Here is a 15,030-nt window from a genome sequence, read left to right on the forward strand (position 1 = left end):
GTTGTTCCTGTGACTGGACCCGTGGCCCAGCTTTACAGTTTACCCCCAGAAGGTAGGACCACATGCTTACTGCTGGCTTATTGCTGGCTGGTTAATTATTGAAGCTGTGTGACTCCATCTATTTTATTTTTGCTTGTGTTCAATTGCTTGCTTAATATAAGCTTTTCACATTTTAAACTAAAATACATTTTAGTTAATGCATATTTCTTTACATATAAGAAATCAAGGTTGAGTAATGAAGGGGAAGTAATGTGAGATGTGCTTATATGTGTACATGTGAATTGTGAAAATCTTTGAATACTACGTAGGATCATTATTTGATAGTTTATATAAATTTTCACAATAAAAGAATGTAAATATTAAATGTTCAGGTATTTATGTTTGAGCTATGTTTGAGTTAGCGTTTTATTTTTATTTTTATTTCTTTTTGTGCTTTTTAGGGCTGTAACTTCGGCATATGGAGGTTCCCAGGCTAGGGGTCTAAACGCAGCTGTAGCCACTCACCTACACCACAGCTCACGGCAGTGCCGGATCCTTAACCCACTGAGTGAGGCCGGGGTTCGAACCTGTGTCCTCCTGGTTGCTGGTTAGATTTCGTTTCCGCTGAGCCATGATGGGAATGCCTGAGCTAGCTTTTTAATGACTTTCATTTTTTGAAAGTTAAATATACCTAACCACCAAACGTGTTAATGGCTTATCTTTAACAAAACTTGCAGTTATTTACCTGATTGAAAATATGAAATTATCATAAGTTGGCTATTTGCTACCTGTAGTACAATACTGTGTACATAGCAAAGGAAGGAAGAGTTTAAATTCTTTTTTTTAAATTTTTTAAATTATTTATTTATTTATTTATTTATTTTGTCTTTTTGCCTTTTCTAGGGCCACTCCCACAGCATATGGAGGTTCCCAGGCTAGGGGTCTAATTGGAGCTGTAGCGGCTGGCTTACACCACAGCCATAGATAGCAACGCAGGATCCGAACCGCGTCTGCGACCTACATCACAGCTCATGGCAATGCTGGATCCTTAACCCACTGAGCAAGGTCAGGGATTGAACCCGAAACCTCATGGTTCCTAGTTGGATTCGTTAACCACTGCGCCACAACGGGAACTCCAAGAGTTTAAATTCTTAATGTGGGGAGAAAGCACATTTTTGATGAGATCTGGCATAATGAAAAAGAGGAAGTAATCTAGGCCATTAATAGAATTTCTTAACTACTTTCTTGTTGATCACTTTTGTGAAAAATAAAGTCTTATTAATATTTAAAAGCTGTTATTTGAAGTAAGTGATTTAAAAGAATTTTCAAGTAATTATATTTAGTTTATTATCCTTGGTAAAGATTTGTCTGTGGTGTTTATTGCTGATTACACTGTTAGGACTTCATTTCTAAAGTATTTAACTATTAAAGTACAAGTTTAGTCTACACAAAAATCAAAGTAGATTATTTAGAAACTTCCTTTAAAAGGTTTAAAAGTGTTAAGACTAAGTCTGGGACTTCTTTAAGATAGTGAAGTGAAAATAGTCATCTAATTCCTTCTTCTAATTCCATTTTAAATTATCAACAGACTTTAAAAATAGGGAAAAATCTGTACTGAATCCGAAAACTAGATAGCAGGAACATTCTGGTGGAATAAACATGGGACATGCAAATAACATGATGAGATGAATAGATTAAGGAAGAGTGTCAGTTCTTCTCACCCTGCTATGAAATGTACTCTCTCCAGGGTGAGGGCTGCGAGGACCTAATTTGGAGGGACAGTCGAGGAGCTGTTGGCATTTCTCTCTCTCTCTCAGTGTAGGATTTTAACTGGTGGTCTAACTGGTAGAAAACTGGTGAGACTTCTCTATATGGCAGGTAGTAACCCTGGGAGGGAGAGAGGCTATACCCCAGAGTGTTCTATGTTCAGTGTCAAGAATAATCACATGGATAGAGAAAGCTGACTTGTAGTACAGTGAATATATCAAAACATGGAGGAAAAAAGACAGCTAGTGTTTTTCTGAGGGCTCCTCTTCTGCCGCATTTCAGACTGATGGATCCCTGAACTAGAAAAGGAGACTTTCATTGACTAACAAGCAGTCATGATTGAGATTCAAGAGGAGGGAGTTCCCATGGTGGCTCAGTCGTAATGAACCTAATTAGCATCCATGAGGGTGCAGGTTTGATCCCTGGCCTCGTTCAGTGGTTAAGCATCCTGCATTGCTGTGGCTGTGGTGTAGGCTGGCAGCTGCAGCTCCAATTTGACCCCTAGCCTGGGAACTTCCATATGCCCTGGGTGCAGCCCTAAAACAAAAAAAGACTGAATAAATAAATAAATAATGTATTTGGTCTCCAGAGCCCAATTTGCTACATTGTTATGAGATAGATTTTTTTTTTTCTCACATATTCATCTGGAAGGATAGTAGGTGATCTTGGGGAGTAGGCCCCTGTCTACCAGGTGATCAAAGGAAAAACATTCTTTGTGTTTTCCTCATCTCCTGTGGTGGTTTCCTCATGTGCATGCACATGTGGAAAATGACAATGAAAGAAAATGGAGAGGGCAATTTTGTTTTTAAGGACTGTGGCCTGGAGTTGTATTTACCACTTTTCCTCCATACTGTTGGTCGAAAATTAGTCATATGGCTGTAACTGCTGTGAGGGAGGCTGGAATCTGTAACTTCTAGCTGAAACTTAGAGGTTCCATTAACTAAAATGAAGGAGAAGAGAACAGATATTTGGGAGCTGGGGAGGAATTTATAGTCTTTGCTATAATAAGTCATATTGGAAATGGAAGTAAAAAAAGGGTTTAAAGAAGATTACATGTGCAAGATGGAGGGTTACCCTGGCCAGAGAAGATCCCTACCATCAGTGCTGATATTGACCTCAGCTGATGGAGCTGTATGAATGAAAACACTGCTACTGTACCTTCCCAGGAGGCAAAGATGCTGCATTATACCCAGCCAGGGTTCTCACAGTCACCCTCAGGTAAGTCTTTCTTGACCCAAGCCAGTCCAAAAAAGCTGAAACAGTTGATTGCATCCTCACATGTTCTGCAGACATCAGTGCAAAACCATCAGACATCTGGAAAAGCCAGGAAACATGGTATTATCAAAGGAATAGTATAACTTTTCAGTAATTGAACTCGAAGAAAGAGAGATCTGTGAGTTATCTGAAAAAGAATTCAAGATAATTATTTTAAGAAAGCTCAGATAATTTGGGAGTTCTCTGGTGGCCTGGTGGTTAGAATTCAGTGCATTCACTCTTACAGTCCGGGTTCAATGCTTGGACTGGAAACTAAGATCCCACATCAAGCTGCTGCATACTGTGGCCAAAAAGAGTTAAATGAAAAAAAGAAAGCTCTGAAAATTCAAGCCACGACAGGCAAATAAGTCAGTGAACTTAGGAAAACAATACATGAACAAAATGAGAAGTTCGATGAAGAGAAAGAAATCATAAAATACAAACAAAATCCGGACCTAAATAATACAATGAATGAAATGAAAAATGTGGTACAACACTTCATTATTAAGCTCAATCAAGCATGAGAAGGAATCTATGAACTTGAAGACACATCTCATGGATTTCTTGTCAGTGGAGAAAAAAATTAGAATCAAAGAGTGAAGAAGGCCTGTGAATACTGGGACACCATTAAGTGAAACAATGTGTGTATAATGGGAGTACCAGAAGGCAAAGAGAGAGAAAAGGAAAGAAAACTTACAATGGTTGAGGGATTTCTGTTGTGGCTCAGCAGGTTAAGAACCTGACTCAATGTTCATGAAGATGTGGGTTTGATCCCTGGTCTCACTCAATGTGTTAAGGATCTTGTGTTGCAGTACGCTGTGGTGTAGGTCACAGATGTGGTTCGGATCTGGCATTGCTGTGGCTGTGGCATAGGCCAACAGCTGCAACTCCAATTTGACCCCTAGCCCCGGACTTCCATATACTGTAAGTGTGGCCATAAAAAGAAAAAAAAATGGTTGAAAGCTGACCAAATCTGGGAGTAAGATCTTAGCTAGCTACATAAGATCAAAGATACCTAAATAGATTTGTCTCTAAGAGATCTTTGACCAAGACATTTCATCAAGCTCTTAAAAAAAGAGCAAAGGCAAAGGGAGGATTTTGAAAGCTGCCAGAGAAAAAAAGACTCATTACCTGTGAGGTAATCCTGATAAGCCTACTAGCAGATTTCTTAACAGAAACTTGGCAGACCAGGAGAGAAGGATGATATATTCAAATTGCTCTAAGAAAAAAAAAATGTCAATCAGAATACTTTACTCATCAAAATTGTCTTTCAGAAATGAGAGATAAAGACATCTCCAGAAGACAAAAATTGAATGTCCACTCTCACTGTTTCTATCCAGCATACTCCTAGGTATCCTAGCTGGAGCTAGGCCAGAAAAAGAAGGAAATGACATCCAAGTCAGAAAGGAAGAAGTGAAATGATCTCTCTAAAAAAAGAAGAAAGAAGTGAGATTATCTTTGTTTGCAAATGACATGATTTTATGTATAGAAAGCTGTAATATCTCCACCAAAAAGATGTTAGAACTAATAGATGAATTTAATAAAACTACGGGAACAAAATCGGTATACAATTTTTTTTTTTTTTTTTTTTTTTGCTATTTAGGGCCTCACCCGGGGCATATGGAAGTTCCCAGGCTAGGGGTCTCATCGGAGCTACAGCTGCCAGCCTATGCCAGAGCCACAGCAATGCCAGATCTGAGCTGCATCTGCAACCTACACCACAACTCACAGCAATGCCAGATCCTTAACCCACTGAGCGAGGCCAGGGATCGAACCTGCAACCTCATGGTTCCTTGTTGGGTTTGTTTGCACAACAGGAACTCCATCAATTGTATTTCTACACACTAATAGTGAACTTTCTGAAAGAGGAATTAAGAAAGCAATCCCATTTACTATTCTATAGCATCAAATATCATCAAAAATAAAGTACTTATGAATAAGTTTACTGAGGAGTTGAAAGACCTGTATATACACTATCAATAAGACATTGATGAAAGAAATTGAAGATGACACACACATAAATAGAAAGATATTCTGTGTTCTTTTTTGTCTTTTTAGGGCCATACCCATGACAAATGGAGGTTCTCAGCCAGGGGTCGAATCAGAGCTGTGGCCAGTGGCCACAGGCACAACAATGCCAGATCCAAGCCACTTCTGAAACCTACTCTACAGCTCATGGCAATGCTGGATCCTTAACCCCCTGAGCAAGGCCAGGGATTGAACCTGCATCCTTAAGGACACTAGTCAGATTCATTACTGCTGAGTCACAAGGGGAACTCCATGAGCCACGATGGGAACTCCCCTGTGTTCTTGAGTTGGAAGAATTAATATGAAAATGTTCATGCTACCCAAAGTGATCTACAGAATCAGTGTAATCCTTACCAAAATGCCAATGGCATTTTTCAGAGAAATACAAACAACTATCCTAAAATTTCTGTGGAACTGCAGAAGATCCTAATAGCCAACACGATCTTGAGAAAGTAGGACAAAGCTGGAGACATCACAATTGCTGATTTCAAACTGTTATGAAGCTATGGTAATCAAAACAGTATGGTACTCAAAGCACACATTTATTGTAATTTCCTCTTTTAATTGATTCTCCATGTATATGCTCCCTTTGTCACACCTGTCAGAGTGATCTTTTGAAAAATGTGAACCACTCTCCTCTTAAAAATCCCCAGTCCTTATCTTCCATCAGTTAAAATCTAAACCACTTACCTATCATACCCTTTATTTTATTCTTATTTGCTTCTTTTAATACTTTCTCAAGCCCAGAGGTTATTATTAACTTTATTTTCCAAAGATAATAATCCAGAGGTTATTATTAACTTTATTATTAACTTTATTTAAAAATAAATTCTTTTTTTTTGCATCATCCTTTCTTCTTCTTAAAAGCCGTACTCACACACACTTACGTTAAAGCTGCTGTATTTTTCTCCAAGATACTGCTTATTATGTTTTATGAAGTGATCACTAAAAACCTTGGCTCCAAGCTGTTTGCAATTAGTTATTCCATCCCATTTTCAATATATGTCTTCAATAGTGTATATCTTTTGCATTATAATTATTTGTTTGCTCTTTTCTCTCTTTGATTTCATGAGTCCTCCCATGAGCAGGAACGATATTGACACATCTTTTAAAAAATTCCCAGTACACAGCTCAGCGCATAGCACACAGTCGTCATTGAAAGAATTAAATGGGAAGTGAATTGTAAAGGGGTGAAAGGCATTATTGAAATTTATCATAAGACTTTTCATTCAGGAAGTTGCAGTGTAAGTCATGACTACTGTTTTTGAACTTGAGAACATTAGTAAAAAGGCTCATAAATTTTTAGAGTGCTTTTCCAAATTTTGAGGTACTTTCCCTTCATCTCAAAGCTGTTGTTTTTTTTTTTTTTTTAACTCCTGGGACAGCCTTAGAGACATTTTTTTAATTAGGAGATTTCATTTACTTTTCCTTTGGCGATTGAAATACCAGTGTTACATATTTAATGTTCTACCTTTGGATGTGCATGTTTTCGAATTCTTACCTCTGACCTACTTATAGCACGTTTTGTGTCACAGTGGATGACGTTGTAGATGAAAGTGATGACAACGATGATATTGACTTAGAAGCTGAAAATGAAACCGAAAATGAAGATGACCTAGATCAAAATTTTAAGGTTGGTATACATTTCTGTCGTTAGTCAACTTTAAGATTGGGTAAATGGATAGAACTAATGGGAGACTAATTCGTCCACATCTTTTCATCAAGGATGACTGTGGACATTAAGCTATTGAAAGGAAAATAATGCTGCTTCAACTGCATTGATCTAGAAAGGGCCTTAAAGTTACCGTATTTTCTCTCTCTCTCTGACTTGAAAGACGTTCTCTAACCTTTCTGACTTAGATTTTAAAGTCTAGGGAAATCTTAATTTTGAAGGAAAGTGTTTGGAGACTCTTAAGTGGTAACCTGTTATGCTTTTTTAATTGGTGGAGGGGCCATTTTAGTATCTGTAGAAAAACATCTTAACTCCTTCATTTTTCAGCTGTTTAGCTTAGTGCCTTTTGGGGGTGGAAGGGATTCATTTGACTCTTATCTGCTTGGGCGTTTTTAGCTTGACACACAACTGGGGCACACTGAGTATTTGACTCTCTGGAGATAGAATCTAAGATACCAGAAGGAGATTTCCATTCCAACAGCAGATAGAGAACCAGTTTTATTATCACCAGTTGTGATCACCAGGGCAGCTTTGGCAAAATTGTCAAGGTCGCCAGTCTAGAAGGCTGGATGGGAGGCATCCTGGCCTCAGCAGAGAAGAAAAACAGTGCAGGTGGTGATGTTCCAGGCAAAAAAAAAAAATCTGGGTGACTGTGTGGTGGTGGTTCTGGCCTTGATACAGGTAAAAGAATTGGTGGGATCCAAGTTAGGAAAATTTATATTTTGTGTGTAAAGTATTAGATAACAGGAGGCATATTAAAATCAGCTTGTTTGGATTTTTCAAGAAGTAAGTGTTTAGGGGCAGTAAAATTTCCTAGATTAATTTTGAGTTTATAATTTAAATTATTGTATTTCAGTAGAAACCTTTCTTTTATGTATGTAATAGGCATGGACTCTATTAGAAACCATGTGTTGAATAGAATTTATTCTTCATGACTCAGGGTCCTCATTAAAAATAGCTGTTGTGATCACTATGTGTATAATGATGGAGATTGGTAGGGATGTAGAACTCAATAGGAATTTTTTTTTTTTTTGGTCTTTTTGCTATTTCTTTGGGCCGATCCCGCGGCATATGGAGGTTCCTAGGCTAGGGGTCAAATCGGAGCTGTAGCCGCCGGCCTACGCCAGAGGCGCAGCAACGCGGGATCTGAGCCGCGTCTGCAACCTACACCACAGCTCACGGCAGCGCCGGATCCTTAACCCACTGAGCAAGGCCAGGGACCGAACCCGCAACCTCATGGTTCCTAGTCGGATTCGTTAACCACTGCGCCACGACGGGAACTCCTCAATAGGAATTTATAACAAAGATGCTCATTTTGCTGCTTGGAAATTGTCATAAAACTTTTTCAAAAATCATTTGAGGATAAGTTACATATGTTATGTATCATGGTCCTTTACGCCTAGATGCATTAGTGTACCACTAAGAGCAGTGATACTGTCATCTCTCAGTGTCCCAGGGGGAAATTGGTTCCAGGACCCACCTTGGGTACCAAAATCCATAGACACTTAAGTTCCTTCTATAAAACAACCTAGTATTTGAATATAACCTATGCACATCCTCCCATATGTTTTGTCTTCCCTAGATTATGTATAATACCTAACATAATGTAAATGCTGTGTAAATACTTGTAAATACAACATAAATGCTGTGCAAAAAGTTGTTGGCATGCTGCAAATTCCAGTTTTGGTTTGGGGAACTTTTTGGGTTTTTTTTTTTTTTTTTGAAATATTTTCAATCCATGGTTGGTTGAATCTGAGGATGTGGACCCTGCAGATACAGAGGACTGATTGTACTCTCTTCGGTAACGACAATGCAGTTATCATCTTAATACACTTAGAGTGAGATACTACCTAATCTGCCGTCTACATTCCATTTTGTCAGTTGATCTGATAATGCCTTCTTCAGTATAGGATATTTTTTTTCCCCTTTCCAGTGCAGGAGCATCAGATACTGCATTTAATTAACTTGTCTCTTAAGTTCCCTTAATTTAGAATGTTTCCAGACTTGTTTGTCATTTTTGACATCCACATCTATAAAAAGAACGGTTGTTGGTCGGATTATTCACTGGGGTATTTGAGATTGCTCACGTTTCCCCCATCTTACCTAAATACAGCAGTTAGAATAATAAGAAACAAAGAGTAGATTGAATTTATTGAACACTCAATCCCATGCAAGTCCATGTGATTTACATAGACAGGCCTACCTCGTTTCATGGCATTTCGCTTTATTGCACTTTGCAGGTACTGCATTGTTGACACATTGAAGGTTTGTGGCAACTCTGTGTAGAGCAAGTACATTGATGCCATTTTTCCAACAGCATTTAGTCGTTTCATGTCTCTGTCATATTTTGGTAATTCTCAATATTTCAGACTTTTCATTATTAATATATTTGTGATTCGTGACCTTTGATTTATTATTGTAATTGTTTAGCAATAAAGTAGTTTTTAATTAAGGCATTTACATTGTTCTTTTTAGACATAATTACTGAACACTTACTAGACCACAGTATAGTGTAAACATAACTTTTATTAGAGGCACTGGGAAACCAAAACAACCATTTGACTCACTTTTTTTTGGCGATATTTGCTTTATTACTGTAGTCTGGAACTAAACTCAAGATAGTTCTGAGGTATGCCTGTAGTAAGCATTACATCCTGATAGTACTCCTACAAGGTATGTAATATTATTACCTCTGCTTTACAGGTCTACTAATGAGAAAACAGAGGCCCAGCAAGTGTAGCTTATAAGAGGTGGGGCCAAGACTCAGAATCAAGTAGACGGGTGTGAATGTTTGCTTTCTTTACCACTATGCTATACTGTCGTTTTTCTTCCAGGGCTCCAGAACTGTTGGCTTTTTGAGACTGCTGAGCTGTATTATCTTATTTTTCTTCCTTACCACTGTCTGCCTCTTACATTGGCTGTGACATCTGAATTTTCCTTTTTATCTAAATGTTACCACTTCTTCCTGCTTTACGTGAACCTACTACCTTGTAGTAGGTGTGATATTTGTGTTCTAATGTGATAGCAGTTGTAGAGACTGTTTTCTCCTCGCCATAGTGATTCCATTCTCTTTGCCCCAGATTTTTCAGAGTTTGGAGTGTTTGTAGAAACCTGGAGGTTCCAGAAAGCTCATCTCCAGGTTGTCAGGACTTGTCCATATCATAAGCTTCCATGCATTCTTTTTTCCCTCCTCACCCTTGGGAGGACTTTAAGGAGTGGTGGAAGGTTTATTGCCTCTAAGTGTGTCAGTAGCTCTTTACCTTTGTTTTTCCCCAAACCAAAACAAAATTTCTTCCTATTGCCATCTCAAAATAGAATTTTCTTTTCCTCAGTATGCCTGTTTTATGGGTAGATTTTATTTTTTAAGTAGCCACTATATAAAGGTATATTTTCATAAAATTATATGGAATACTGAACTACTGCTATATTTAGAGAGAGGAATACTTTTGTAAATTTTTTGTGACTTTGAAAGCATTATCTACTTTAATGGATGCTAATAAAGAAGTTCATCAGTGCAGTGAAATTATGTATTCATTAGTACTGATGATATAGTAATAAATATGATACTCTAAAATAATACCAGTCTTCATTATTTATGGCAATGGGGAAATATTTTTATTGGTTAAAGGAACAATAACTAAATTCCTGAATATGAAATATGAGATATACATCGTATGTTTTTCCTTTTTATTTATTTATTTGGGGGGGGGTGTCTTTTTGCCTTTTGTAGGGCCACTCCTGCAGCATATGGAGGTTCCCAGGCTAGGGGTCAAATTGGAGCTGTATCTGCCAGCCTACACCACAGCCACAGCAACTCTGGATCTGAGCTGCATCTTCGACCTGTACCACAGCTCACGGCAACACCAGATCCTTAACCCACTGAGCAAGGCCAGGGATCAAACCTGTAACCTCATGGTTCCTAGTCAGACTCATTAACCAGTGCGCCATGACGGGATCTCCCGTTTTTCCTTTTTGAATTACTTGTTAATATGACCATATGTCCATATGATCAGATAAATGTACATAAAATATCCTGAAGAATAGAATGCATAGAAAACAGAATAATTTAAGTCTGAAAAATAAGTACTGTACTGTGGTAGCAAGAGAAGTGTAAAATGAAAAATAAATGCCAATTGAATATTCATAGGTGGCCTTATTATCTCTCTTTAGCCGTCAGTGAAGAAAGTGATGGATTTGTATTTGTGTAAGGCCAGAGTTATTGAGGGTGCTGGAGGCAGCTTGGACAGTAGGTTCCTGACACCTGTCTTTTCATCACAGTGTACATTAGCTCTTTGTACAGATGCAGATCATTTTGATCCTGGATAGATATCCTGTTTCCCTGAGGTCGTATTTCTTTAAATGTATCCTCTTTTTTTTTTTTTTCCCAGACGGGCATGGAAGTAATTTCTGACTCCTGTTCCACTCCTCAGTGTGTGTGTGTTTGTTGGTTTTTCCTGGAAAACAGAGTGACTAGTGACACTGAGGTTTCCTAAGGGAACTTTACTGACCATGGAATCTAAGAGCGTGTGTGACAACCATTAGTCTCTCTTGAGGGAGTGCATTTTATATGCACACTAACAGTGTATGCGTCCATCACTGATCAGTTTTACATTCTGGCCACCCCCCCCCCTTTGCAAGCCACTTAACCTCTCCATACCTCTTCAATTAAATGGAGGTACTTGTACTATCGCCTTCATATATTCTCACACAGATGAAATAAGGTAATGCATGTGAAATCCCTAGCTTAACATGTCACATATGTTCATTGCTCCATAAAAGTTATTTTGATTCTCACCACCACCATAATATACTTAAGTCTTTCAATTTAGTTTTACTGCCCTTTAATATAAGCAAAATGATGGCAGAGAGATTGGGGGAGAGAATACCTTAGTTTTGATCTCGATGTTGGAGTTTCTGTCTTGAGGAGCCCAAATACTGTGTTCTGCTGGAATAATCTTTGATACTCGCAAAACCCAGCAGAACCAAAAATAGCAATAACACAATCAAATTTTAATTTACAATAAAATTAATACAACCTTTATGCAATGATTATTCTCGGTGTCCATGTAATTAATAATTCAGGAAACTTTAAATGTGAAATGTATTTTGTAATTTCATGTTTTACTTAATTGGTACCATTTTTATTATTTCAGAATGATGACATTGAAACAGATATTAACAAACTGAAACCCCAGCAAGAACCAGGACGAACCATTGAGGAACTTAAAATGTATGAACACCTTTTCCCTGAGCTTGTTGATGATTTTCAGGTATAAATATAGAAAATTTAGCATCTTAACTCATTTTTAAGAAAAAGTCTTTTTGTCTTAGACCTATAATCACTGTTTTTATTCTGCTTTTTATTTCTAAAAACACGAAAGTCATGTTGCTTTACTTAGTGACATTGGACAGTTGAACATTCTGAGCTGGAAATTGCTATCTGTAAAATGAGACTAGGCCATTTAATTTTTGGACCTTTAAATTTTTTTTATAATTTTCATTTATCAATGTAATTGACATAGTTTTTTACTCTTTTTAAAAAATAATCTTTAAAATGGCATTTCAGAATCTTACGTTAAAGCCTTCTTTTTATCAGTTGTGTTCAGGTAAGGGGAGTTGAGACCTGAGAAAGTGCTTAATTAAAAATTTAGTCTATGGGAGTTCGCATCGTGGCTTAGTGGTAACGAACCTGACTAGTATCCATGAGGATGCGGGATCGATCCCTGGCCTCGCTCAGTGGGTTAAGGATCCGGTGTTGTTTTGAGCTGTGGTGTAAGTCAAAAATTTGGCTTGGATCCCCAGTTGCTGTGACTGTGGCAGCTGTAGCTCTGATTCAACCCCTAGCCTGGCAGCTGTATCTGATTCAACCCCTGGCCTGGGTACTTCCATATGCCACGGATGCAGCCCTATATATATATATATATATATATATATATATATATATATATATATATATATATATATATATGGTCTCTGCACGTTGAATTTTTTCCCTGACAGTCACCGTATAATCATGAAATGTTGGGGAAAGAGGAGGACAATTGGAAGTCTTTAAATCTCAGTTGCTTCATAAAGAGAGTGACTTCTTATTAACATTTCTTACCCTCATTTATTTACTAGAATATACTTATTCAGCTTGGATTGCATAGCAAGTAAAGCTGATTGAATTGATGGCAAGTAGTAGGTCTCATTTCTTACTCTCACTTTGCTGCTCACTTGTGGTGGCATCCTTGAATAAGTCCTTGAAACTTCCCAGGATATTAAATTGTAAAATAAAGGGACTGAACCAAATAATCTAAGATTTATTTAGCACTTGCTGCAAACCCCCACTCCCCCTCCCCAAATTCCACACACGTAATTCCTAGTTGCTTAAAGAAAAAGACTAAGGCAAAGCTATATGTGAGAAATAAAAATAGAGGAATACTTGCTAGCTAATGTTTACATTTCACAGTTCTCATTATTCAGGTGTCTCTTTGGGAGCTAGTGAGCTCTGGATGCAAGAGAAGCAGCAGCAAGTTGCTCCCTGTCCCCCTCCCCCAGTCTCTTGGTACCCCCCATAGATTTGGGGTATGTTGGAAGGTACATTGATTTCAGGGGTAGTAGAAAGAGGGCAGGAAGGAAGGAGAGGGTATTTGTCAAAAAGAAGGAGGCAGGAAGAGGCTTTTGGGAATCACACAGGGTGATTTTCTTTCATGCAACCTGCAGGAACTGTCTGGCTGCTCTTGTGATATTTTTGGGCCCAGTTAAGAACCACGTAAAAATCAAGCCCCAGAGATAACAAATACTGCTCTTTCAGAGCAGAAAAAATATCGTGGAAGGGATTTGGGCAAGGAATTGATTTTGGTGTGAAGAAATTGCCTATTGTCCTCTCCATTTATAGGTACATACAGAAATTACATAATATGAATACAAATGTAAGGGTTTTGATATGGGAATACAGAGAAGAGTAGTTTCTTACTAGGTATCAAGGCTAGGATTTTGAGGCTCCTTGTTTCTCCAGCCAGTCCTTCTGTCTGATGGTGGTGATGAGTTCTTGTCTATCTCCTTCTTAGTTCAGTACCCAGAATAGGCCACCCTTGATGCTTTCCTGCTTGGTACCTTCGAACAACTGGCCAACTTGTCCTTTGGTTTGTCTCCTCCTCCCTAGAGCTGGCTCCTACTGCCAGCCTGACGTGGCGTGGCTGGGGTCAGAGGGTAAAGGCAAGTGTGTCAGAGTTCTGAGACGTCTTCTGTGTGAGTCCCCCTTTTTATTGTGTTTAAGCAGAAGAGGTTACTCCAAGTATTTCAGATAGTACAAATTTATTAATGCAGTCTCTGTTTTGCCATAAAGTTTACAGTAGCATAGTTAGCTCTATTCGTATAGCAGATGTTGTGGGAAGGAGCACATTGTCTTCTGCGTGTGGAATCGGAAATTTATTTCTAAAGTAATTGTGTTGGCACGCTCTCATCTTTCAGTATCAAGGAATCCACTGTTCAGATACTTTAGTCTCTAATTTTTGAAGTGTGTGTTGGAGCTATATCTAGGCAGCGATATTTAAGTGATATACTTTTGAGAATTAAAAAGATTGGCTCTAAGTAGGAAGTGTTTGAAAGAATTTTTTTTTCAGCCATCACCATATTACATGCTGGCAGATCATGAGCTATTAAAACAGAAATGAAATTACTTTTTTTTTTTTGTCTTTTTGCCATTTCTTGGGCTGTTCCCGTGGCATATGGAGGTTCCCAGGCTAGGGGTCTAATCGGAGGTGTAGCTGCCTGCCTACGCCAGAGCCACAGCAACATGGGATCCAAGCCATGTCTGCGACCTACACCACAGCTCCCGGCAACGCCGGATCCTTAACCCACTGAGCAAGGCCAGGGACCGAACCCACAACCTCATGGTTCCTAGTTGGATTCGTTAACCACTGAGCCACGACAGGAACTCCAGAAAAGTTCTTTTCTATCCGTATGGATTTTATTCCTGTGATATCAGTTACTGAGAAAAGTGTTAAAAAATTCTCACTATGATTGCAAATATGTTTCTTTTGCAGGTCTGTCAGTTTTTGTTATACATTTTTGGAGGATTATTATTTATTGTGTATAAGCATAAATTGATTTCTCTTCCTTTTGAATTGACACTTTCTGTGTAAGTTAGTTTTTATCTCTAAGACTTTAAGGCAAAGGTTTTAAAAAAAATGTTAATTTGAGAGTTCCCATTGTGGCACATTGGAAATGAATCCGACTAGGAACCATGAGGTTGTGGGCAATCCCTGGCCTCGCTTGGTGGGTTAAGGATCCGACGTTGCCGTGAGGATCTACATGTGGTGTAGGTCGCAGACGTGGCTCAGATA

General features: G+C 38.4%; 1 protein-coding gene across 1 annotated transcript in view; it reads left to right on the forward strand.

Moving 5' to 3' along the window:
* AGTPBP1 (ATP/GTP binding carboxypeptidase 1) overlaps nt 1–15,030 on the forward strand; it is a 140,402-nt gene that overhangs the window by 61,321 nt on the left and 64,051 nt on the right. The window contains 3 exon segments of the mRNA XM_047754885.1: nt 1–52; nt 6,564–6,661; nt 11,854–11,970. Coding sequence (XP_047610841.1) covers nt 1–52; nt 6,564–6,661; nt 11,854–11,970 — 267 coding nt within the window.

This window comes from Phacochoerus africanus, chromosome 12, assembly GCF_016906955.1.
Source record: "Phacochoerus africanus isolate WHEZ1 chromosome 12, ROS_Pafr_v1, whole genome shotgun sequence".
Taxonomy (NCBI): Eukaryota; Metazoa; Chordata; class Mammalia; order Artiodactyla; family Suidae; genus Phacochoerus; species Phacochoerus africanus.